Below are 26,118 nucleotides of genomic sequence, written 5' to 3'. Positions count from 1 at the left end.
GACTCAACTTTTTCTGAGCTGCAAACACTTAACCTACCCAAGACTCCAAGTTATAGAATATTTTTATCAGGTCCTTTATGTAGAGTAAGGCTATATTAAAGCCATTATCCTACTATACAATTAGAAAATGACAAAAAAGTTTTTCTTTCCTTTATAAAAAGTGAGGCTTTTTTCAGTTGGGTTTTTTTTTTTGGCAAGGCAGTGAGGTTAAGTGGCTTGCCCAAGGCCACACAGCTAGGTAATTATTAAGTGTCTGAGGCTGGATTTGAACTCAGGTACTCCTGACTCCAGGGCCCGTGCTCTAGCCACTGCACCACCAAGCCACCCCTTTTCATTTACTTTTGATGAAATCCTGAACAAGGAAGGGGACCTCTCTGGTCTTGATTCAGTAAAATAAAGGGGTAAAAATAAATAACTGAAACGTCCCTTCTGACATCAAATCTCACCAATTCTTATGTTCTTTCTTCCTTTCTACAGGCAAAATTTCCAATTCTCTTAGGACCAGTATACATCAGAACCAGCAGCCTCCATTTCTTCAGGTCAGCTAACTCCTTCCTTTGACTTTTTTCAAAGAGAGGACTGGGAACATATGGATTAAAGCAGTGGTATAAAATTCAAATAAAAAAGGAGGTCCACTAAGCCTAACATAAGGATCCCTGCTAGCCACATAATGATTTAGAAAACTATGCATTAACATTATCTGTCTTTTACTGTATTTTTATTTATTGAGAGAGACAGAATCTAGAACAGAGCCTTGAGATATAAATATATTAAAGTGGTGTGACATGGGTGATGAATCAACAAAAGAGATTTATAGGGAAAATGGGGAAACAGGTAGAGGGAAAACCAAGAGAGAATAGTTAGAAAAATCCAAACAGTGTCAAATGCTATAGAGAGATTTTTTTTAAAAGATGAGAATTGAGAAAAGGTCAGTCAATAAGTCAATTAAGAAATGATTGGTAACTTTGTAGCTGAGCAATGAGGTTAAAAAAACCAGATTGCAAATGACCAATCCAGGGAATAAAATAATCCTAACTGGATGTTCCCATAGCCAAAGCCTATTTCTCTCCTTAAAGCTTATGAATGAAAAGTCATAGCTGCCATTCTGGATCCTTCTGGATCTTTCTAGACCTTTCAGCAGCATCATTTAAATGTAGACACCTCCATGTGAACCTCAAAAACAAAACATGGATGTGATCAAATGCCAAATTAATTGGTAAATGATTCACCTTTCTCCCTACCGGGAGTACAAACCTTTTCTCATTCAGAACCTTTTGCAACTAAGAGCTTATGAATCTGCAGCTGACTAACATTATATCTGGTTGACTACAAAATAGTGAATATCATAAATGCCATTTTTTTCTGCTTCTCCACTACAGGGCAGAATGCTGTCTCCTGCTCAATTTCTGTTCCTCCTGCTACTTCTGGGAACTTCAAGAACAGGCAACTCTCACAAGTTCTACCAGACAGACCCCATCTTCAGCTGTCTTAACACAGCCCTATCTGGGGCTAAGAGTCAGCTAGGTGATGAGTCCTCACTAAGCAAAAGGAGCTTTGGCTACATTCCCAGTGAGGAACTAACATCTGAGGAGGAAGGCAGGGAGGAGAAAGAAGAGGCTGAAGAGGACAGAGAAAAAAGAACTTTATCCGGGGGTAATGGTGGGATTGGGGCAGGAATTGAGGGGACCAGATATAAGTACCAGTCACAGGCACAGCTAACAAGGAAGCTATACCAGAACAAGGCCCAGAGTGATCGGCGTACAAAGTTCACCCTATCCCTTGATGTCCCTACCAACATTATGAATATCCTTTTCAACATAGCCAAGGCCAAGAACTTGAAGGCCAAAGCAGCAGCCAATGCTCACCTAATGGCACAGATTGGGCGTAGGAAATAAAGATGCTTCTAGAGGGAGTCAAACAGAAGCTATAGGGAGTGAGAGGCATAGCATTTAGAGACACTAATCATGTATTTGGAGTGAGGGGAAATGAAGGGTTAGGTAATATAATTGGCATTTGTAGTTAGAACCTACCCCTGATGAATCTATGTCATTTATTCCCTCCTGGGTCTGTTTAGTACCTTTTCTCTGTAACATTTAGACAAAATTGTGTTTTTTAAACTTTAAAAGTCACAAAGTTAATGTTTCTCTGAGCCTTTCCCATTTGACTCCTTATCTATGAAGAAAATTGCCAGCATTTGTCTCTTTCTTACCTGATTCTATACTTTCTTCCTCCAAAGCAGGTGACTGACGTTTCACTATCTTTCATCCAAATCTCATTTCCCCCATATCAAAATAAAGCCAATATCAAGAAAATCAAACCTGATGGTTCTGGTCACTCACTAATAGCCTAATTTCCCACTCAATACCAAAAAGAAGACAGTGCCTATGTGTGCTTTGGTGTGAGTTTGTGATGTGTGATGGTTATGTATTTGTGGTGGTGATGGTGAGAAGCTGTTGAGACAGGTTCTGTGACTTAAGACTGCTGCTACCGCTTGGATTGAAGCCATTCCCGGTATCAGCAACCACCCTTGACAATAAATAATATCAATTTCCAAGTTGGGTTAACAGGGAAAAGTCATTTCTGTGAAACATAACTGATAGAGACAAAAAACGGGAAGGTATATGCTGAAGTCAGAAGATCAGTTCAAGTACAAATTCTGACACTATCTCTAATCAAGTCACTTAAACTTTTCCTGAACCTCAGTTTCATAAATTATAAAAAAAGGGTTTTAGACACCATTATTTCTAAGGCATCTAATTCTATCTTAATCTTTATCAACCTATGACAGAGCTGTAGGACAATATTTTAAAACACACTCCCTCCAAGGAATATCACAAAATCACAGGATTTCAGTGTTGGAAGAACCTCAGTAGACATTTGTTTTAGCTTATACCTTAAAAAAATCCCCAGTACAACGTACCTGACAAGTGATCATCCAACCTCAGCCAAAAGATCTCCAAGTAGAGGGAATACATCACATTCTGAGACAACCTTTCAACATAAAAATTCCTCTCATTGTTCGGAAATTTTTCCTGGTATCAGGCCTAAATTTCCTGGTTCTACCTCTAGAGCCAAATAGAAATCCTAATTCCTCTTTCACATAACAGCATTTCAGATATTTGAACATAGCCAATTGAGAGACAGCTTGATGCATGGGAAAGAATTCTTACAAATTGGAGGATTTGGGTTCAAATTTTGCCTCTAATGCTTAGTACTGTTTTCAGTTTGAGCAAATTACATTGTTACTCTAGATCTTAGTTAACTCCTCTACAGAATAAGTTAGATGGAGAATAAATCAGTTAGACTCTGAGGTCTCATCCAGTTTTTGGTCATTCTCCTAAGTCTTCTCAAGTCCAACCTTTGGCAAATATTTTTTCAACTGTTTTTAATATAACATGGAGTATGGGCAGCTAGGTGGTGCCTAGAGTGGATAGAGTACTGGTCTTAGAGTCAAGAGAATGGGAATTTAAATCCAGCCTCAGATACTTTCCGTGTGACCTTGAGCAAGTCACTTAACCATAATTGCCTCACATCCAGGACCATCTCCAGTCATCCTGATTCATATCTGGTCCCTGGTTGCAAATGACTCTAGAGGAGAAAGTGAGGTTGGTGATTTAGCACAACATCCCCCTCACTCAAATCCAATTCATGTGCTTGTCATGGCATCTCCCTGATGGCATAATCTTCTTCAAGAAGGAAAGACAAAAATATCATCATTAACATGGGCTCAAGGATGTTAATCATCCTAATTGCCCTTCTTTGTATAACCTCTGGTTTATCAATATTCTTTTTAAATTGTGCAGCCCCAAACAGAACACAGTATTTCAGATAAGTTTTGACTTAGGCAAAGTATAAAGGAACTCTCATTTCCTTATCTTTTTTTTTTTTTTTAGGTTTTTGCAAGGCAATGGGGTTAATTGGCTTCCCTAAGGTCACACCGATCCTGACTCCAGGGCTGGTGCTCTATCCACTGAGCCACCTAGCCGCCCCTCATTTCCTTATCCTGATAGCCAGATCCTTCATTGCATCACAAGATAGCATTAAGCCATTTTTTGACTCACAAACCACACTGCTCATGCTCTTTGAACTTTAAGTCCACTAAAATTCCTGGAATATTTTCATACAAATTTCTGTCTAACCCTCTCTAATGAATTTCATTCAGTCCAAAGCTCTAATTGTCAAGATATTTTTTTGAATTCTAATTTGAATACATTTAACCAAGTTCTTGACCAAAATGTTAAACAACACAGAGCCAAATAAAGATCCTTGGGGTACTGGAGTTCTCTTGCCATATTGACATTGAACCATTAATAACTATTCTTTGGAATCAGACACCCAATCAATTTTTAATAAAATTAATACTAATATTGTCTAATCTCTCTATTAGTTACAAGAATATCATGAGATTTTATCAAAAGTCTTGTTAAAATCTAAATAAACTTTAGTAAAATATATTCTCATCCACCAGTTTTATAACCCTGCCAAAAATGGAAAATTATTATTTTGATACTACTTATTTTTACTGAATTTTAGACAACTCTTTACAATCACTACTTCCTTTTCTAGATCTTCACTAACAATCTATTTGATTATCCATTTCAAAATTTTCCCTCAAATTTAAGTCAAGATTATTGGTCCTTACTGTTAGAAACAAGGAGGGATGAAATTTCAGAGAAGCCTGGAAAGACTTGCATGAACTGATGCTGAATGAGATGAGCAGAACCAGAAGAACATTGAACACCCTAACAGCAACATGTGGGTGATGATAAACCTCAATGGACTTGCTTATTCCATCAGTGCAATAATCAGGGACAATTTTAGGGTATCTGTGATGGAGAATACCATCTGTATCCAGAGAAAGAAATATCAAGTTTAAACAAAGACCAAAGGCTACTACCTTCAATTAAAAAAAAAAGTTGTCTTATGTTCTACATAATTTTGCTATCTCTAATATTTTATTTTTTCCTCAAGGATATGATTTTTCTCTCAACCCATTCAATTTTGATCAATGTATGGCATTGAAACAAAAGATTATCAGATTGCCTTCTGTGGAGGAGTAGGAGGAGGGAAGGGAGGGTGGGGGAAAATTGTAAAATTGAAAACCTTACCAAAAATGACAGGTAGAAACTATTATTGTATATAATTCGAAAACAAATAAAATATTTATATAAAAATATTAGAGAGAATAGGAATAAAAGATTATTGATCTATGGTTTTAATGTTCTATACCTTTTTTTTAACTGAGACACTTTTCCCTTTCCCAGTTTTGTGTGACTCTTTCTCTAGTTTTTACAATCTTCCAAATATTGCTGTCAATGACTCAGCAAACAAATCAACACATTTATCTGGGCCAAGTGACTTTATAACATCTAGGTCAACAAGATGCTCACTTCATATTAGCTTACTTATTTTGGGTATCATCTCCCCCTTAGCCTATTTTGTTCTATTATTTCCTGTGTGAAATCAGCTATTCTCCTAGGCAAAGAAAGCAAAAGCAGAATAGGATGATCCATTCTTAGTGAATGTTTCCACCTTCTCTTTGTTATCAATTACAACTTTATTCATGGACAGCTGGGTGGCACAGTGGATAGATCACTGGTCCTAGAGTCAGAAGGAATAGAGTTTAAATTTGACCTCAGACACTTGAAACTCACTAGCTGTGAGATCTTGGGCAAGTCAACTAACCCTGATTATTTTACATCCAGGGTCATCTCCAGTCATCCTGATTCCATATCTGATTACTGAATCCAGATGGCTCCAAGGGAAAAAGCAAGACTGGTGACTTAGCACAGCACCTCCTCACTCAAATACAATTTACATGATTGTCATGAAATCACCTCCCTGATGTCATGGTCCTCTTCAAGAACAAAGGACAAACAAAACATCAATATTTATCCCAAGCAAAGTTTACATCTTTCTTTTATCTTCTCTTTTCTTCCCATATAGCAAGAACAAAAACCAAAACAAAAACCACCTTTCTGTAATTCTTGTCTTCCTTTGCCAACTTTAGCTCATTCTGAACTTTAATCTTCTTCATATTATTTGTGCAGTATTCTTTTATACTTTCATATTTATCCTCTATTATCTGGCATTTCTTCCATCTTCAGAATAGCTATTTTTAAAATCTACGTTGATTAGTGAGCTTCCTTGACATCCCATTGGACTTTTTGGACAAATATCATTTTTCCTCTTCACTGGAAAGTTGCCCTGTAAGTCTTCCGGATTTCATCTTTGATTATCCCTAAGCTCTTGTTTTCACTAATACTCCTAACTGTCAGACACCTGAGTATTAAAGTCCAAATTAAGTTTTCCTCACATCCAAAAGGATGTGTTTGCCAAAGGGACCTTTCCAAATTCTTGACTTTTCTCTCATAAGCATGACTTGTTAATATTTGAAACTACATCAACCTTCTCTTCCTTTTTCTATCTTAATTCTTTTGAATAATGCATAACCATCCAGAGGCATAATCTATAATCTATAATCTATTTATGGGTTAATTTTCCCCCTTACTTTAGGACTTTTATAAATTTTGGGCATTTGAGTTTTACTACTTTCTTGGGTGTTGTGAACTTCTAGGTGTTTCACATACTATTCTTCATTCTTTTTTTTTTGGCAAGGCAATGGGGTTAAGTGACTTGCCCAAGGTCATACAAATAGGCAATTATTAAGTGTCGGAGGACAGGTTTGAACTCAGGTCATCCTGACTCCAGGGCTGGTGCTCTATCCACTGTGCCACTTAGCTGCCCCCTCTTTATTCTTTATAGTTATTCTATATAGTATCTAACTTTGTGGATATACATAAGCAACTTCTTCAACCTCCATCCTTTTTAATTTAAGCTCCTTTGATGTTTGATTTTGTTTTTATTGACTGACCGAATTACAAATCACCAGGCAAATCAATTTTAACCTTTCTTTTCTCAGTAAATTCCACCTCTGAGCAGGAATCTGTTATCCCTATATTTTAAATACAGCACAAAAGCTGTAATACCAATTTCAGATATAGCACTTTTATTGCTAACTATTCATTTCCCAAATCAATTTTTTTTCTTCTTTATCCCTTCACTTCAGTAAACCAGTGATTTTATAATCTTCAGTTTTGAGCTCTAGTGTTTATAATCTTTGTAAATTCTTTTTAGGTTCTCCCTGAAGCAATATCTGTGTATACATGAATCCCCAGAAGTGGGTAGTTTTCATCCATTATGAAAAGTCTTCTCTTCTTCCTCTAATATTTATTGGATCTGTTTATCTCTATGCTTTCTCTTTGCATAGTCTTTCCCACATGCCTGCAATGCCCTCTCTACTTCCCCTCTACCTTTTAGAATCCCAGGTATCCAGAATCCAGGTTTCTTTATGAGATCCTTCTTGATCTACCCAACTGCCAGTGCCTCCCACCAAAACTACATTATATTTGTTTTCTATATACTTTTATAAGTACATATTTTTTTTCTCTTGGGAGAATGGAAGTTCCACAAAGCAAGGTACTGTTTGATTTTTGTCTTTGCATCCCCAGTTCCTATCACAGTGTCCATCTAGCATAGGATTTCATAAATGCCAATTGATTAATTGTATAGTACGACTGCTCTTCTTCCCCTTGGACAATCTTCCTTGACAAACAACAAAATAATAAATCAAACCCTCCTTTGTAATATTTTCATTCACCTCAGATTTGCACAAGTTCTAGAGCTCCTGGCCGGTCAGTCATGATGATTTTGGTTGCTGAAGCTGCAGAAACCACCTTCCCCTCTAAGAAGCTTCCTTAGAATTAAGAATTGCCTTTTGCTGAGCAATTGAATTAGGAACTCAAGAATTCCCAAACATACCAGAGAGCTGAATAATCAGCTCTGGTCACTGACCTGAGGAAGGGAAAGAAACAGAAGGGCTGAAGAAGTAGTCAGGGCACTTAGCTTCAAGCTACAATTGCCACTATGGTGGGAAAGGGAGAAATAAAAATACAACTATTCTTATCTCTTACCCTACTTCCTCACCTCCAACCAAGACCATGATAAAGTGCTAGGAAAAAACTGTAAAGCCTTGCTGTCAGACCAAGGAATAGGGAGGATCCTCAATAACAGTGTATGTCCTCAGTAATATTCAGGGGCCAGTCATCTTTAATATACATCTCCCCACTGATCATTGTAGAGAAATCAAAGGAGTTAGTTTCTTATATGTTGATTCCAGAATATAATAGTTCCTGATATATATATAAAGAAAGTGGAATATGTTAAAATGGTAACACAATCTACTGGTAGGGACACATTGCAGAAGGTCACTGGGACAGTCATATCAAAGTATCTCTGGAATCCTGTTAGTCAATATGTGTTTATTAAGCCCTTACTAACACTGAAGTTTAAAAGAAAGGCAAAGAAAAAAAAAAGGCAAAGGACAGTCCCATCTCTCAAGGAGTTCACAATCTAATGGTGAATAAAACAAAAGGAAAAAATGTACAAGCAAGCAAGTTATTCATAGGGTAAAAAGGAAATCATTAAAAGAGGTTGGGATTAAGAGGAATTAAGAAAGGTTCCCTGTGGAAGACAGGATTTTAGTTGGAAGTCAGGGAAGTAAGGAGGGGAACATTGCAGTAATGGAGAAGAGAAAACAAGTGGAGCAGGGAGATGGAATGCTGTGTTTTGTGAATAGCAAGGAGACCTGTATGGGGCGTGAATTGATGGTGTAAAGTGTAAGGAAATTGGAAAAGTAGAGAAAGAGCAGATTATGGAGGACCCTGAATACCAAAGAGAGGATTTTTTTTAAATGAAAGAGAGCCCATTGGAGTATATCAAGATTGTGTGTTTGTGTGTGTGTGTGTGTGTGTGTGTGACATAGTTGGATGTTCACTTTAGGAAAACCACTTTTGTGGTCAAAGGGAGGCTGGATTAAAGTAGGAAAGAATTGAATAATGCAACAATACAGAGGTTGCAAAGGCTGAAATCCAGAGAAGACTTGACAAGATTGGATTTGGGCAGGGAAGGGAAAGAGGGGAGAGTTAGTGAGGAGTCAAGGATGATATGTAAAAGTTGCTACCCTTAGGGGCCTGGGAGGATGATGGTGTCCTCTACAATATAATAGAAGTTTGAAAGGGAGAAGGTAGGGACAAAGATAATGAATTTAATGTGTCTGAATGAAATTGGTGATTTGAGGTCAGTAGAGAGCTTGGGGCTGGACAAATAGATTTCAGGATCATCAACATAGAAATGTAATTAAATCCATGGGAGCTGATGAGTTCCCCAAGTAAAGTAATACAGATGGAAAAGAGATGAGGGCCCAGACAGAGAACCCTAAGAGACACTCAGGATTAGTGGGCATGAGCTGAATGAAGATCCAGTTAAGAAAACTGAGAAGTAGTCAGATAAGAGAGAACCAGCTAAGTATTCAGAGGGGAAACCAGGAAACCTAGACCCCAAGCTGTATTGGTTTAACACCAAACTAGAGTTTGAGATGTGTCTTGACCCAGAAAGACAGTGATCAGGAACTTCCCTGGATCAGCCTTACTCTATTGCTCCAGTGGAAGGGATTATATGATAATGAAATATTTGCAGACTAATAAATGGAAAGAAATGTGTCTTCTCAGAATCTTAATGTCTTCAAAGAGGAAGCAAATAAAACAAAAGGTCTAGGAGCAGTTTGTTATATTTTGATCATCTTAAGAAAAAAAAAGAATATGATAATGAAGAAAGAGGGAAGGAGGAGGTAGGTCTTACTATATCATATAATAGATTTGCACAAGATTACACAAACGTGAGGAAGGAATAAGAGGAGCAATATGCACATGAAACTCACTTTCATTTGAATTGAACTAAGGGAACTAGACTATCCTCCCCTCTCATTCCCCTTCCCCCACACATACAAGTTTGGTAAAGAAATTAAACTCATTAGAAATAAAGAAGTATTAAACTCAAGAAAAAATCAGGAGAAACAGAAGTGGAGGGAGATGGGAATTAAGAGGGAAGGAATTAAAGGAAGGAATTAAAAGGTAATTAAGAGAAATTAATCTTTAAAAATCTCCAATCTTTAGATGACAAATTGTGAAGGAGAGAATAAAAGAAAATAAAGGATAAAAACCTGTAATCACATACTAGGCAAGAGGAAGAAAAAAGAGGAATGGATAGAAGCAGATTAAATACAAATATCTAGTGGTGAATGCATTCTTCCTCTTTCACTTTTATCTTCTTTGTTAAAAAAAAGAAAGGAGATAGAAACGGAAAAATAAATGATAGAAATAACTATAGAGTAGTTATTGTGAATGTGGATGGGATTGAACTCACCCATAAAATGAAGGATAGTTGCAGAATGTATTAGAAAGAATTTAACATTATATTATTTATAAGCAGCTCACTTGAAACAGAAAGATCCTATATCATACATTGCACCTACCAAACTGACTTAGTGTTATTAATCTGACTAGTCAGATTCTGGTGTGACTAGGAAACACTAAATTCAACTATGTATGCCATCAAACTTTATAAAACTATAATGTATAATTATCTCTTCAGCAAAACAAGCATCAGGCCCTCAAGGAACAAACCATCCTACTTCCTAGGTATCCCAGTAATCACACCTCATACTAGTGCTCCTAAAATGGTTCCACTTCACCTAGCCACAGACTATGTATCCTTCTAGGATGATCTGGTAAATCTCTGTTTATCAACACCATCCTCAAGCAAAGAACAGTTGAAAGGTTCTCAAATGCAAAGAGGCGTAGTAATCTGTCCTAGCCTCAATTTAGGAGCAGGTTGATAACTGGGAACTCTGACCAGCTCTTATGATTCTACCTAGGTGGGTCATATAGCTCTGTTCACATCCTAATTGATGGTCTATTACCTAATTTGTTTACCACATAATTTGATTGCTGATTATTACATAAGCCATTGATAGTGATGTTTATTTTTTTTATTGGTCATCAGTCATATCTAAGAGCCCACATATATGTTATCAGTTGTTTATGAACACACATATGGTGGTTTCCAAAATATACTACATAAGTGTTTATCTTATTATTGAAAAACAACTTAATCTAATCTAAGTAATCTAACAGGAAAACAATTTAGTTATAAAATGAAGGCTTAAAACAAAAAGGTTATACTAAGTTAACAAGACTATTCTCACTACAGATCCACCTAGAGTCAAAAAGAGGGAATGAAGCAAAATCTCTGTGGGAATTAAAACTGTCCCACCTACAATAAAAGAAATTGAGGCAGAGTTTTAAACCAATGATACTCTATTAAAGGGTCCATGATCCCTCTTAATGAAATGAACCTCAAGGGGCAGCTAGGTGGCATAGTGGATAAAGTACCAGCCCTGGAGTCAGGAGTACCTGGTTTCAAATCCGGTCTCAGACACTTAATAATTACCTAGCTTTGTGGCCTTGGGCAAGCCACTTAACCCCATTTGCCTTGCAAAAACCTAATAAAAAAAAAAATGAAATGAACCTCAGATCTACCTCACTATCTGAGATGCCACCTCCTTCCAGGTGGCATCTTTATAGAGTTTGATACCCAAATATGCAAAAGAGTTTTGGCAAAACACAGAATCTCACAGTTTGATAGAACTTGCTGTTGAGGATCAAAAATGACATATCAGCAGGGGTGGGCTTATAGATTGGGTGAAGCATGGGGCATCTCCACTGATTAAATGGTCATAAGTGGTCACCTGCTCATGTTGAACAAGAGATATTTGGAGGTACAAAAATAAATTGGGGGACTTTCCATGTAATTGAATCACCTTTACTAAACTGGGCTTAGTCATTATGACAAGGGAAAATGAGGGTGGAGGGCCTCTAGTTAAGCAAGTGATTTTATAATCTGCAGTTCACAAGTCTGAGGCCTAACATACAAAACTTATAATTACTACCCCTATGAAATAAATCAAATCAAGTAATACTGTTTGGAATAGAATAGGGGTCCAAATGAATTATTTCTCGCCTCTATTATGTTGTTGGTGGACTTAAAAAAAAATAGGAATAGAAATCATGACTTCAGGGGCGGAGCCAAGATGGTGACAAGAAGGGATCGAGTCTTAGGAGCTCTCTGATAAAACTCATAAGCTAAGGACTCTAACTAAACTTTCTAGGGACAGAACCCACAAAGGGACCCAGTGAGGCAGTTCTCCTACTCAAGGTAACCTGGAAAAGAGCATAAAGGCTCTGCTCCCCGGGGTCGGAGGGGTGGCCTGCCAGAGGGGTGGCCCGCCAGAGCCAAAGAACTTCAGCCTCCCGGAGGCAGCCCCAGGGCGCTGGGGGGGGGGGGGGGATCTCCTGAGCTGCACCCCGGGGAGCACCGGGCACAAAGTGGGGGAACGGGGAGGGGGGGGAACCTCTGCCAGAGCGAGAACGTGGAGCCCAGCCCTCAGGGCACAGAGCCAGCAGCTTGGTCTTTCTGCAGCCCAGATCCAGGAACAGAAGCAGGTGGAGCCAGTAAGCAGGAGGCCCCAGGACATGAGCCCATTGAGCTGAGAGAGGAGAGTGAAGAGAGACTGCTGAGCTCTGTCCTCTGCCCCTGGAACAGGACTCTGGGGCTCTGACCACATTCAGATCCTGATCACAGTCTAGGCCCCCCCATAGAACAACAGGACCCCCCCCACCTCGGCCCCGTGGCAGAGGGGGGCGCTTATGGTCATTCACAGACCAGGAGGGAGGACAAAACCTCACACACTGAGACCCTTGTGGGAGTGTCCCAAAAGCTCAGGAAGCACCCCAAAACCAGGACCAGGCTGGGAAAATGAGCAAGCAGAGAAATAAGAGGAAGAATATTAAGAAATATTTTGCTCATGAGCCCAAGAAGGATCAAAATACTCAGTCTGAAGATGAGGAAGCACAAGCTCCTGCATCTAAAGACTCCAAGAAAAACAGAAATTGGCCTCAGGCTATGACAGAGCTCAAAAAAGACTTTGAAAATCAAATGAGGGAGTTGGAAGAAAAACTGGGAAAAGAAAGGAGAGAGATGCAGGAAAAACATGAAAATGAAGTCAGCAGCTTAGTCAAAGAAATCTAAAAAAACGCTGACGAAAATAGCATGCTAAAAACCAGCTTAGGTCAAATGGATAAAAGAGTTCAAAAAGTTATTGAGGAGAAGAATGCTTTAAAAACCAAAATTGGGCAGATGGAAAAAAGAGATAAGAAAACTCTCTGAGGAGAACAAATCCTTCAGAAAAAGAATAGAATTCAAGGAGATTAATGAATTTACCAGAAATCAGGAATCAATACTTCAAAACCAAAAGAATGAAAAATTAGAAGAAAATGTGAAATATCTCATTGAAAAAAACAACTGATATGGAAAACAGACTTAGGAAAGACAATTTAAAAATTATTGGAATACCTGAAAGTCATGATCAGGAAAAGAGCCTTGACATCATTTTCAAAGAATTACTACAGGAAAATTGCCCTGATATTCTAGAAGCAGAGGGCAAAAGAGAAATGGAGGGAATCCACAGATCCTCCTGAGAAAGAGATCCCAAAAAACCAACCCCTAGGAATATTATAGCCAAGTTCCAGAACTCCCAAGTCAAAGAGAAAATATTACAAGCAGCCAGAAGGACACAGTTCAAATATCGTGGAGCTGCAGTCAGGATCACACAGGACTTAGCAGCAACTACACTGGAAGCTCGTAGGGCTTGGAATATAATATACCGGAAGGCAAGAGAGCTTAGAATGCAGCCAAGAATGAACTACCCAGCAAGGCTGAATGTCTTCTTCCAGGGAAAAAGATGGACTTTCAGTGAACCAGGGGAATTTCAAATGTTCCTTTTGGAATGGCCAGAGCTGAACAGAAGGTTTGATCTTCAGATACAGGACTCAGGTGAAACATGGAGATTGGAGGAGAAGGGGGAAATATGAGGGACTTAATGAGGCTGAACTGCATGTATAGAAAAATGATACTGATAATATTCATATGAACCTTCTCAGTTAATAGAGCAGGTAGAGGGGTGCCTAGGTGGCACAGTGAATAGAGCACCGGCCTTGGAGTCAGGAGTACCTGGGTTCAAATCCGACCTCAGACACTTAATAATTACCTAGCCATGTGGCCTTGGGCAAGTCACTTAACCCCACTGCCTTGAAAAAAAATCTAAAAAAAATAGAGCAGGTAGAGGGAGCTTTTATAGTTGAAGCACAGGAGAAAGCTGAATTCGAAGATAAAATATGGTGTAAAAATGGAGTCAATAGAAAAAAAGGGAAATGTAATGGGAGAAAGAAAAAGGAGAGGGGGAATAGTCCAAGATATTTCACATAATAAGATTTTTTTTATTACAATGAGCTATTGCAATGATATGGAATGGGGGAGGCAAGGGGGAATGAAGGAACCTTTGCTCTCATGAGAGGTGGTTAGAAAAGGAAACAGCAAATATACTCAATGGGGTATAGACATCTGGAGTAAGAAGGAGGGGGGAGCAGGGGGAAGGGGTGGGGATGTCAATAAAGGAAGAGAGGATGGACCATGCGGGGAGAGTAGTCAGATATAACACATTTTCTTTTTTACTTCTTACAAGGGGCTGGGATTGGAAGGCCTGCCCAGGACCATAGGGTCGGGTGGATTCTGGGCCTAAGGGGTGTTATGGGGCTCAGGGCCTCTTGGCCCCAGGACCAGGGATCTGTCTGCTGCGCCACTCAGCGACTCTGCAGCAGAGTCAGAGTAAAAGGAGAGAGAAAATATAGTAAATGGTAGTGGAGAAATAAGAAAGGAGGGAGTTGCAATCAGCAGTGGCAATGGTGGAAAAATATGGAAATAACTTTTGTGATGGACTTATCATAAAGAATGTGATCCACTCATGACAGAGTTGATGGTGTTGGAACAAAGACTGAAGCACTTTTTTTGTTATTATTATTTGGGGGAGGGTGCAGGGCAAGTGGGGCTGGGTGGCCTGCCTGGGGCCACATAGCAGGGTGATCTTTGGATGTCTGGGGCCGGATTTGGACCCAGGCTCAAGGGCCAATGCTCTGTCTGCCACCCAGCCCCTTACTATTATTACTATTTTATTTTATTTTGGGTCTTTTTTTTTCTTCTTTTTGTTTTCTGCAGGGCAGCGGGGATTGGGTGACTTGCATGTCACACGGCTTGGTGATTGTTGGGTTTACCAGGCTGGATATGGACTTGGGTGCTCGTAGCTCCAGGGCTAGTGCTTCGTTCATTGCGCCACCTCGCCATACCTACAATTATTAGTATTATTTTTTTAATTTTAATTTTTTTTCTCTCCCCTTTACTTTTTTCGCCCAAGCAAGTCTATCTATATTCATGGGGGGGGGGTATTTTGTTTACTTGTAAACAAGAATATTTTATTAATGTAAAATAAAACATTTGTACAAAATGAGAATAAAAAATAAATTAAAAAAAAAGAAATCATGACTTCAACAAGACAAGTAAAAATAGACTTCCTTAAAATAAAGATATAGGAAAACTGCCCTATGATTAAAGGAAGCCCCCAAAATGAATTTAAATCAATATTTAACATATGCACTAAATAGCATAGTCTCTAAATTCTTAAAGGAAAAGTCAACTAATTTAAAGGAAGAAAAAGATAGTAAAACCAAAAATATTTGGATATCTGAACGTAATCTTCTTAGATCTAGACAAATCTAAACAAAAGATAGTTTTGAAAAAGAAGTTAAAATATGAATTGAATTTTGGAAAAAATAGGGGCATGGGATCATAGCTCTAGAGTCAGAAGGAATCTTACAAATTATCTAGTCCAGTATCTAGCTACTGAATGGGAACAGAAAGGCTTATAAATATTTTTTAATGACACATAGTACCTTTGCAAAAAAAAATTGTCCAGGTATTAGATAATAAAAATTTCTCAAGGAGAAAAGTAAAATATTAAATACATTCTTCACTAAAAGAATGCAATAAAAATTACATTCAATAATGGATCTTTAAAGAAAGGATTAAAATTAATTATAGACTAAATAACTTCATCCTAAAGAATTGGTGAGTCAAAGAACAAATTAGGAACAATAGAAAGTTTCATTCAAATAAAATAACAAGGCAGTTTATCAAAGCAGACTGCCTTCAATGCCTGCCATCCTTACATGAGGGGCATATAGAAATTCACAGTTTTAGTTGAGGAAAGAAAAAAATTTCCTAGCTATCCAGATCTAATCCTGTCTTGTGTGTACAGAAAAAGGAGCCATCAATGGATTACAACTCACTGCTATCAAGGGTCAATCTAGAAAGAAAAACAGTACAAATGCAATTTCTCAGAATATTGTATATTGATTGTTATCCCAGCTCTGCCTCTAGAATCTCAGTTCACTCTCCCTGTCCCCTCCCCAAAGCTTTACTCAAAATATTCCCTGTTTCTTCAAATAGGAAAGGACTGATATTATTCCAACTGATAGTTAAAATTTTATCCCTTATCCCTTCATAGGTAATTTTGAGTGCCAACAGAATCATAAGGCAAAGAGTTTATGGCAATCTATTAAGCATTAACAAATATATAGGTTGGGGACAATGTTACTAATTTTTTGACTCTCCTATATCCTGGAATTTTGGGTGTTTGATTAATGGTTATTAAAATGAATTGAAATGATAGTTGGATAGAATTCCTCTGGCAGGCCTACTTCCAGCAGCTTTTGAAATTCCATAGATTGAAGAATAGACTGACCTTTAAAAAAAGGGAATTTTTCCAGTACAGAAACATTTGCATAGGTTTGACAGTAACAGACCTGTTTACCCTCTAGAAATACTTTGATCAGCAAAATACTGGAGATAATAACTCCTTTTAGGGAGCAGTAAGCACTGAGAGCACACCATTATAGTAATTATTACTGAACATATTTACACAGAAATATGTAGATTTAAAAGGCAGTTAGTCTAAGGAACTTCTGCATCTTTATCTTTACTATCCTTGGAAAAACAGCTGGGGACTTCAATCTCTATGATTCATTTAAGAATTAGGGGCCTGGAATAGTCCATTAGATTAGTGTCCAATAGCCTAAAATATGAGGATATTTTTCCTAAAATGTCACCCAGAAGGTGGAATTTTAGATGACACTTGCATGAAGTCAGGAAACCCAGGATGTAGAGATTAGGAAAGAAGGAATCCCAGGAATGAGGGGAAATAAGGGAAATGCTTGAAATAAGGAGATGGAATCTTCTCATATCTAAAATAATAAGTCAGCCAAAGATCATAGAACACATGGAGGGAGTAAAGAATATGAAAATTGGAAAAGTAGGAAAGGGTCATATAATGGAAGGAATAGATTTTCCTTTAAAACAGAGGACTTCATATTTGATCTTGGATACAATAGGGAGCAACATGCTTAATAACATGGTAGGACTTTTGCTCTAGGAATATCATTTTGATAGATAAATGGAAGATGTACTAGTCTAGGGAGAGCCCTGAGTCTGGAAGACCACCCAGAAAGATATTGTAATAGTTCAGGAATGAGGCAATGAGCAGCCTGTATGAGGGTGAATGGAATACATACAAGAGATGTTTCAAAGGGAGGCATGATAAGACTTAGCAAAAGCTTTAATATGAGAAGTGAGAGAATGATGACACCTGAGCTGTAAGTCTTGAGAGACCAAGAGAATGTTCACATGGGCTCAGGGTGAAAAGTACACTGGAATATAATTTAGAAATAGGAGCAGCATCTAAGTCTGTAGGAACAAAGTCATCCTTCCTCCAGATTCAGATTTGGAGACTTCCCTCAAACTTAAGTATGATGTTTGTCATTTGTTTTTTGAAAAAGACCATGACATCCAGGAGGTGACGGCAACACGTACATGAATTGGTTCTGAATGAAGGAATACTGCGGTAAGTCACCAGCCTCACTTTCTCCTTCATAGCCATCTAGGTCCAGTGATCAGATATGAATCAGGACAACTGGAGTTGGCCCTGGATGTGAGGCAATGAGGGTGAAGTGACTTGCCCAAGGTCACTCAGCTAGTAAATGTCTGAAGTTGGATTCAAATTCCTGTCCTCCTGATTCCAAGGCCAGCACTCTACCTACTGCGCCATCTAGCTCTCCCTATAGTTTGTAACTAAAGCATGATATATTAAAAACTTGAACCTCATTTAGAAGGGGGTGGCAGGGGCAGCTAGGTGGAGCATTGGATAGCACCTACCCTGGAGTCAGGAGGATCTGGGTTCAAATCTGCTCTCAGACACTTAATAATTGCCTAGTTGTGCGACCTTGGGCAAGTCACTTAACCCCAGTGTCTTACCAAAAAAAAAAAAGAAGAGGGTGACAAAAACAATGAAAAGTTTCAACAATGATGAGGAGGGAAAGAGGATACTTATTAAGTTGTTTGTGAAGCACTGAAGGAAATATAATGATAAAGAAGAAATGACCTACAGTCCTATCCTCAAAAAAATTACAATCTAATAACCAATATAAAGTATAACAAATTTCTAATTCTTCGTGTGGCTTGGAAGGAACACAATGTTCTCAAAGGGAATGTAAGCTTAGGAAATTTCTATCAAAATGGAAAAGATTTATCTATGTCTATTGTCTAAGAACCTGACTAAATTAAGTTGTAGAAATTCATCACCTACTGGTGATTAAGTGATAAATTATTTGTCCATGGAAAACCCTGAGAAGTTCATAAGTCAGGAATCAAAGGGATAGAATTTGGAGGGGGAATAAGAGGAGAAAGGGAATAATGATTTATTAAGCACCTAATAAATTCTGGGTACATTCTTTGCAAATATCTTAATTGATCTGCACAGAAACCCTGTAAGTACTATTATTTTACAATTTTACAATTGAGGAAACTGAGGCAAAGAGAGATTGTGACTTGCCCAGGGTCACACAGCTACTAAGTGACTAAGAGTTTATTTGAAATTTGCTGCATACTTAACTTCAGGCCCATCTTTCCTTCCATTATATCAATAATTAGATGATGAAATGAAATAACATGGAAAGCACTTAGCAAACTTTGAAGCAGTGTACAACATAGCTGCTATTATTATTGAGACTCTGCCGTGGGAGGAAAATGGGTGCTCAGGGAAGTCTTCACAAATGGTAAAGTTATTAATTTGAAATTATAAACTGATGATTATAGCAAATTATTGTTTAGCTAGGTGACAAGAATTATTTTAATAACTTTTCTAAAGTCCTTTTCCCAGTAAAAGAGAAAGTGCATTGTGGTAGAGTAAGAAAAATACTGGCTTGGGAGTCCTAAAATATTGGTACACTAGTACTGAAAACTTAGGAAATCATGGAACTTGAACTAAACCTTGAAAACACTGGTCTGGAAAAAAATAGTTTAGCTAAAGTTCAGCTATTTCCCATTCTGTTCTGGGTAGCTTTCTCTTATTCTCAGATATTCAAATGGACCTGTGATTTTACTAATCTGGGAATTTCTACCAATGATAGATTTTTTCCCTGCCTGCCTATCCTAAGGAAAATTTGTCTAGATCTTCCCAAAAGCTTAACATAGAGAGTCTGTCTTATGTGCTAGAGGCCTTCTTTGATTTCTCCTGACATTATAAAAGTATGTATAAAGTTTTCTGGCCTTTTACCTGTCATCTCTTATTCTTGCCACATGACCAGTTCTTTTCTCTCTGTCATAAAATAATTTGATGGGTACTGATAGATATCCTTTACTCCTGTTCTTCTGAGTTCTTCGAGTTATAGGTTGTAGCCTGCTCAAACTCAACTGTACAACTTTCCATCATCTTCTGTGTGATGATCCTTTTCTCTACTTCTAAAGCAATATTATTCTAAGTTTCCTGTATATAACAACACTTGTAAAATGTTTGTATTGAAAAGACAGACTTTTTGTCATAAGAAGCTAGAGGTCAATAAAAGTGCTTTGCAATATACCAAAAGTAATCCAATTCATTCTCTTCTTCCTTTTCAATCCAAGCACCTACTCACTGTCCATCTGTATTGTCTAGCCTCAACACATTATATTAGACAATTCTATTCCACGTTGAAATCTGTTCAATAGACATTCTTCATCCATTTAGTTCCATTTAATCAATAAATATGTATTATACACACTCCATGGAATGACAGAGGATGAGATATTATAGCAATATAATTAGATAGTAATATCTATCTATATTTAATTATATAGTAATATAGATATATCTTAATATAAAAAATAATGAACTTGGACAGATTGTGAGAAATAGTAGAGGTGAGAAGGGCCTGGAATGATAAAGTCCTTGGGATCATGAGATCATGAGAAGTCAGACATGACTGATTGAATGACTGAACAACAAAAGCATACCAGATAATATGCTAAATGCTGGGAATAACAAAAAGAGACAAAAGAGAGTCTATCAGTAAGCTTACAATGTAATGTGGGGAGACAACAAGCAAACAAAAACATATCAGCAATCTATAATATAAAAAGGAAATAATTAAAAGAGGGAAGGTAAAGACTTCCTGTAGAAGATATCATTTTAGATGAGACTTAAAGACAGAGAAGTAAATAAGTAAAAAATAAGGAGAGAGAGCATTCAATGACCAGAGCCAAGAAATAGAGTATCCTATTTATAGAACATCAAGGAAGCCAATGGCACAGAATACTTGGGGGAAAAGGAAGAGTGGTAAGGTATAGGAAGACTAGAAAGGTAGGAGAGGCTACATTATGAAGGATTTGAATGCTAAGCAGAAGACATGATCCTCACAGAGAAAGAAAGCCATTGGAGTTTACGGAGTAACTTGGTTAGATCTATTATTAAGGAAACTCAATTTGGTCACAGAATGGAGGATAAATCAGAGTGGGAAGAGAATTGAGACAGGCCAATTCACCAGCAGGCTATTACAATACCTTGCTATAGCTACAGATGTGAGATGATGAGAACCTCCACTAGAGTACCAGAATGTTGGAGGAGTGAAGGGGGCATATTTGAGGTATGTTGCACAGGTGAAATCAACAGGTCTTGGCTACAGATTGGATTTAGGAGTGATAGTGAGGAGTTAATGTTTAGGTTTCAGGTCTAAGAGAGGATGGGGATGGGGTTAGGGAGAACATGTAGGGAGAAAGTTCAGCTTTGGACATGCTGATTTTAAAATGTCTACTGGATATCCAGTTTGAGATGGCTGAAAGGCAGTTGGAGATTCAAAATTGGAGAAGAGTAAAGAGGTTATGACAGGATAGGTAGATTTGAGAATTATCAAAGTAGATACTTTCATTAAATTCATGGGACTTGATAAGATTATCAAGTGAAGTCGTACAGAGGAGAAACAGAAAAGGGCCCCGGGAAAAACACTGGAAAAAATTTGATTTGGCAATTGATAGATGATTTTGATCCAATGATGAGGTCCAAAGATAGATTATAAAGAGTAAGAAGTGAATGAGAAGAGAGAGTCCTCTGTATCTTACATTCTACCTCTATCTCCCAACTTCCATCTTTGCTAGCATGAGTCAATTTTTACTTCCTGTTGAGTTTGATCTCCTAATTGAGATGTGAAGACCTTCCAGGCCAAAGAGGAACAACTTTCTCTTTGACCTCAGGTCTTTCATTTCCTGTTGTGTTTTCCCTTGAGAGGAAAAGAAGGGAAAATAGTCATTAACACTCATTGAGTCAGACACTTTGCTAGGGATACCAAAAAAGTCACAAAGACAGTCCCAGTCTTGGGGCATGTTGAAGTCCTGAAGCTGTGGTAGAAATGAGGCATAATCCATCATTTGGGGAATGACTAAACAAGATGTGGCATTTGAATGTTATGAAGTACTATTATTCTATAAGAAACAATAAATGGTTGGACTTTAGAGAAGGATGGAAAGAATTACACCAACTGATACTGAGGGAAGGGAACAGAACCAAGACAACACTGTACACATTAACTACATTGTGAATTGATCAATCTTGATGGATGCAGCTCTCTCAGCAATTCAGAGATCTAAGACAATCCTGGGAGAACTGTTATGTATAATGCCATACATATTGGGGTAGTGGGTAGGACACCACAGAATCGGAATGGATATTATGTCTACCTTTTTAAAACTTCTCTTATAAACTATTTTCCTCTTCCTTTCCTCTCAAGGGATAACACAACAGGAAATGAAAGGCCTATTCCATGGTTTTCTTTCTTTTCCTTTGGTCCTAATTCCTCATATACAAAATGACTAATATGTAGGCATGTTGAACATGTACAGACTTCACTGCTGGGGGATAGAATGATTAGAAAAGGAGGGTGGTAGAAAAAAATGTATAACCTATGAATATGCAGGTGGATGAATGATAAAAGACTTTCATGACATATAGCTGGAAAAATAAAAATAAAATATCTAAAAAAAGAAATGAGTTGCAATGTTGATTTCCTTTTTTCAGAATGATGAGTTTCTGGAGATCTTGAAATCTGGGAGGACAGGTGGCTGAGAAATGATGAGATGAATTCCCTCCTTAAATGGCAAAATATTAGAGAGTAGATGGGGAATATGATTCCCATCTCCTGTTGTGCAGTTTCCTATCTCCAACCAAAAGCTGAGAAATGGGGCCTCCAATGTGATCATCTACCTTCCATCTTCTGGCCTCTTATCTACATTGTGATCTCTACTTCTTCTGGGAAGAGGAATAGAACTTTCCACTCAATGATAAACATTCTCATACCCAGTGATATCCTACACATCCCAGTGACTCTGAACCACTGTAAATTGTCATCTAAATTCCATTCCCCATCCCCTACCACCGAATTCCTTATTCCCAAACCCCTCAATCCTTCTTCTCCAAAGTTCCAACCAAGTACCCCCTACCCCTTTCACTGTGTCATCTAAAATGCTTGTTCCATAGGTAACTAACTTTCATTACCCCTAAATCTCTTCTTTTGTCTTCTAACTACTATTGAAACTACAACTTCATTCATTCTTCTCAGCTCACAGATCAAGATGTAGGACCTAGAGCACTCCTTGTTCCTGATTGCCATCTCCATCACTCAGTAACCTCTAGTCCTTGGAGATTCATACCAATCATATCTGTCACCTAATCAAACTCTTAAAAATTATTTTCTGGGGTGGCTAGGTGGCCCAGTGGATGGAGCATCGGCCCTGGAGTCAGGAGCAGCTGAGTTCAAATCCGGCCTCAGACACTTAATATTTACCTAGCTGTGTGTCCTTGGGCGAGCCACTTAACCCCATTGCCTTGCAAAAAAAAAAATTATTTTCTACAAATTCCCAGGTTAATCCTCTTGCTTTCTCAATGAGTTTGTTATATGACTCACAATTTTCTTTCTTCCCTCATGTTAAGATATTTAAATATACATGTACTGATCTCTCCTTTGGGATTTATACAATTCATATCTACTACCTAGTCAAAATCCTGGTAGTTGTCTATAGACCTATAGAAGAAAATTCCCCTTCCCCTCTTAATGAGTTTGATATTTCCTCAATGAGTTTGATACTTCCTCAATGAGTTTGGTACCTGGCTGACAATTTTTCTCTCCATTGTAACTTCTGTCTTCATACTTTAGCAAGTCAACATACATGCTGACTCCCTCAAATGTCTTTACCACACAGGTCTCAACCTGTTCAGTTCTCATGACCTACTCCTTCAACTTTTTCCAGCCATGTTCCCACTACATCCAGGACCATCTCTGATCATCCTAATTTATATCTGGCCACTAAACCCAGATGATGCCAGAGAGAAAGTGAGACTGGGAGACTGGTAATTTTGTACACTACTCCCCCTCCTGGCTCTCCTCCCCAGGACTTAAATCTAGTTCACCCTCCTGGCAACACCTCTCTAATGTCATGGTCCTCTTTGAGAATGAAAGACAAACAACATCTCTGGTCTTACAGGAAGACAGTTTTATCCATGATTTTTCTGTTATCTACAAATGTACCATCTCCATGGTGGCAATGGCGGGATCTGAACCCATGGCAACTAGGTGGCACAATGTATAGAGCTCTGGCCTTGGAGTTAAGATGATAAGTGTTTGAATCTGGCCTCAGACACTTTCTAGCTGTGTGACCTTGGACAAGTCACTTAACCCTGACTACCAGCTCTATCCAGGGCCTTCTCCAGTTGTCCCAATTCATATTTGGCCACTGAATCCAGATGACTCTGAAAGAGAAAGTGAGGTTGATGACTTAGCACAAAACCCCCTCACTCAAATCTATTTCATGTGCTTGTCATGGTATCACCTCCCTGATGTCATGGTCTTCTTCAAGAATGAAGGACAAATGCCATCATCACTATCTCCATGTCTATGAATTCCTAGATCCCCTTATCTGACCATAATCTATTGACTTTCTACCTCTCCCTTTGATTTCCCATAATAAATCCTGTTCTTTCTCCATACTGTGACCTTCAATCCCTCAACCCCTAATTCTTTTCCAGGCCATTATTCTTGCACTGACCATTGAGACAAATGAAAAGTCCTAGAGAACGTGTTATGGGTGGTTAATAAACATTTCACTAATTGGGCTAGCAAATAATCAATAAATTGAAGATTAACCATCTCTCTCAATAACCAAAGACAAAATCTTGGAGATCATACTTAAATACCTTTGGAAAGGGGAATGACCTGATAGGCAGAGATCAACCATGGTTAGCAAACAATTAGTGATGTAGTGAACAAGGAAGTGGATTGAAGACCTTCAGCTCCTCCTAATGATAACTTGGCTTGATCATGACACTCAGATAAATCTAGCTAGCTGGACAAAGATATCTGTCTCCACCCAGAGCACTCCCTGGATTTCAAAGAGCTTGAGTTTAAAACTTTTAAGACTGGACCTCACTCAAATTAGATTCTCTAGTTAGAGAGATTCTTGGGTAATCTCATTTATCAGTAATGTCCTTCAGAGGACATAATCCTAATTCTAATTATGTCCTTCAGAGGTCATAGACCTACAATCCTAATTTAATAATTTGATTATTAATATAATAGAAAAATAACAATTTCTCCACCATTCTCTATTCATTTCTCCATATTGACCCCTTAATAAACCAGTTTAATTCCACATTGTCCTCTTCTCTTGAGTCCCTAACCCCCTTATCATAGCACCAATTACACCCTGACAAGCATTTGCTTTGGCTTACTCCCATCATCTGCCTCCTTTGCTTCTATAGACAGACCATTGAACAAATTTCATAAGGGTTCTGATTGGGTCTACTGCAAATCTTTGTTACAGTACCTCAACTGGGTTCAGTGCTGCTGGCAATCCTATTAAATCTCCCTTATCCATTCACCATCTTCCAAATGTGCTTCTTCCAAACCTTTTCATCCCTCTACACAATTCCCACAGTTCCCCCTGACTCAATTCTCTCAATTGGGAAACTTGCCTCATATTTTACAGAAAACATTGAGACAATTCTCTGTAAGCTTCCTCTTTTCTTCATCTAATAAAACTCATATGCCACTATCTTCTCCTTTACCTGTGTCTCACATGAAGGGGTGGTTTTACTCCTTATTCATCTACCTATACAATCTCATTCTATTCCATCTCCACCAACAGATTGTCCCCAAAGAGCAATAAAACTGTTCATACACTTTGACTCAGCAATCTTCTCATAGGGGAAGTATCAAAACAGTCTATAAATTGGACTCAAATACAAAAACTCAACAAAGAACTTAAAAAAGAATTTAAAAACTAAAGAAGAGAGGAAGAAGAAAAATGGAAAAAAGAAATAAAAGTCATGCAGGAAAATTGTGAAAAGTTGACCAAAGAATTCAACACCTTTAAAAAAGGAAATACAAAAGGTAATTGAAAAAAAAACAAAATCCTATAAACTAGAATTGAACAGTTAGAAACCAATAAATCTACAAGACTATAAGATTCCACCAAACAAAATAAAAAGGCTGAAGAAAATGTGAAGTACCTTCTAGGGAAAACAAATGACCTGGAAAAACAGATCCAGGAGAGATAATCTATGAATCATTGGACTACTAGAAAACCTGGACCAACAGAAGAAACTGGAAAACATCATTCAGGAAATTATAACGGAAAACTGCCCCAATCTACTAGAACAAGATAACAATACAGCAATTGAAAGAATCCACAGAACCTCTCCAGAAAGAGACTCCAAGATAAAAACTCCCAGGGCTATAATTGCCAACTTCCAGAATTCTCAAATAAGAGAGAATATTGCAAACAGCAAAAAGAAAAGAATTCAAACAACAAAAGGAACACGATCAGACTATTGATGCAAAAATCTTATATAAAATTTTATCAATGAAATTACAGCAAATTATTACCAGGATAATATACCATGATCAGGTTGGATTT

The 26,118-nt window shown here is 37.9% G+C and overlaps 1 protein-coding gene across 1 annotated transcript; it reads left to right on the top strand.

The window, feature by feature from the left end:
• Positions 1 to 1,385: 1,385 nt before the first annotated feature.
• On the top strand, positions 1,386 to 1,975 carry UCN3 (urocortin 3). Its single transcript, XM_074195199.1, has one exon. The coding sequence runs from the start codon at positions 1,386 to 1,388 to the stop codon at positions 1,893 to 1,895; it is 510 nt and encodes a 169-aa protein (XP_074051300.1). The 3' UTR covers positions 1,896 to 1,975.
• The last annotated feature ends 24,143 nt before the right edge of the window (positions 1,976 to 26,118 follow it).

This window comes from Macrotis lagotis, chromosome 7, assembly GCF_037893015.1.
Source record: "Macrotis lagotis isolate mMagLag1 chromosome 7, bilby.v1.9.chrom.fasta, whole genome shotgun sequence".
NCBI classification, from domain to species: domain Eukaryota; kingdom Metazoa; phylum Chordata; class Mammalia; order Peramelemorphia; family Peramelidae; genus Macrotis; species Macrotis lagotis.
This window is presented reverse-complemented; position numbering and strand designations above follow the sequence as displayed.

What these genes read in the sequence shown, in the direction of transcription:
- UCN3 (XM_074195199.1), top strand. Translation starts at nt 1,386, where the DNA reads ATGCTGTCTCCTGCTCAATTTCTGTTCCTCCTGCTACTTCTGGGAACT.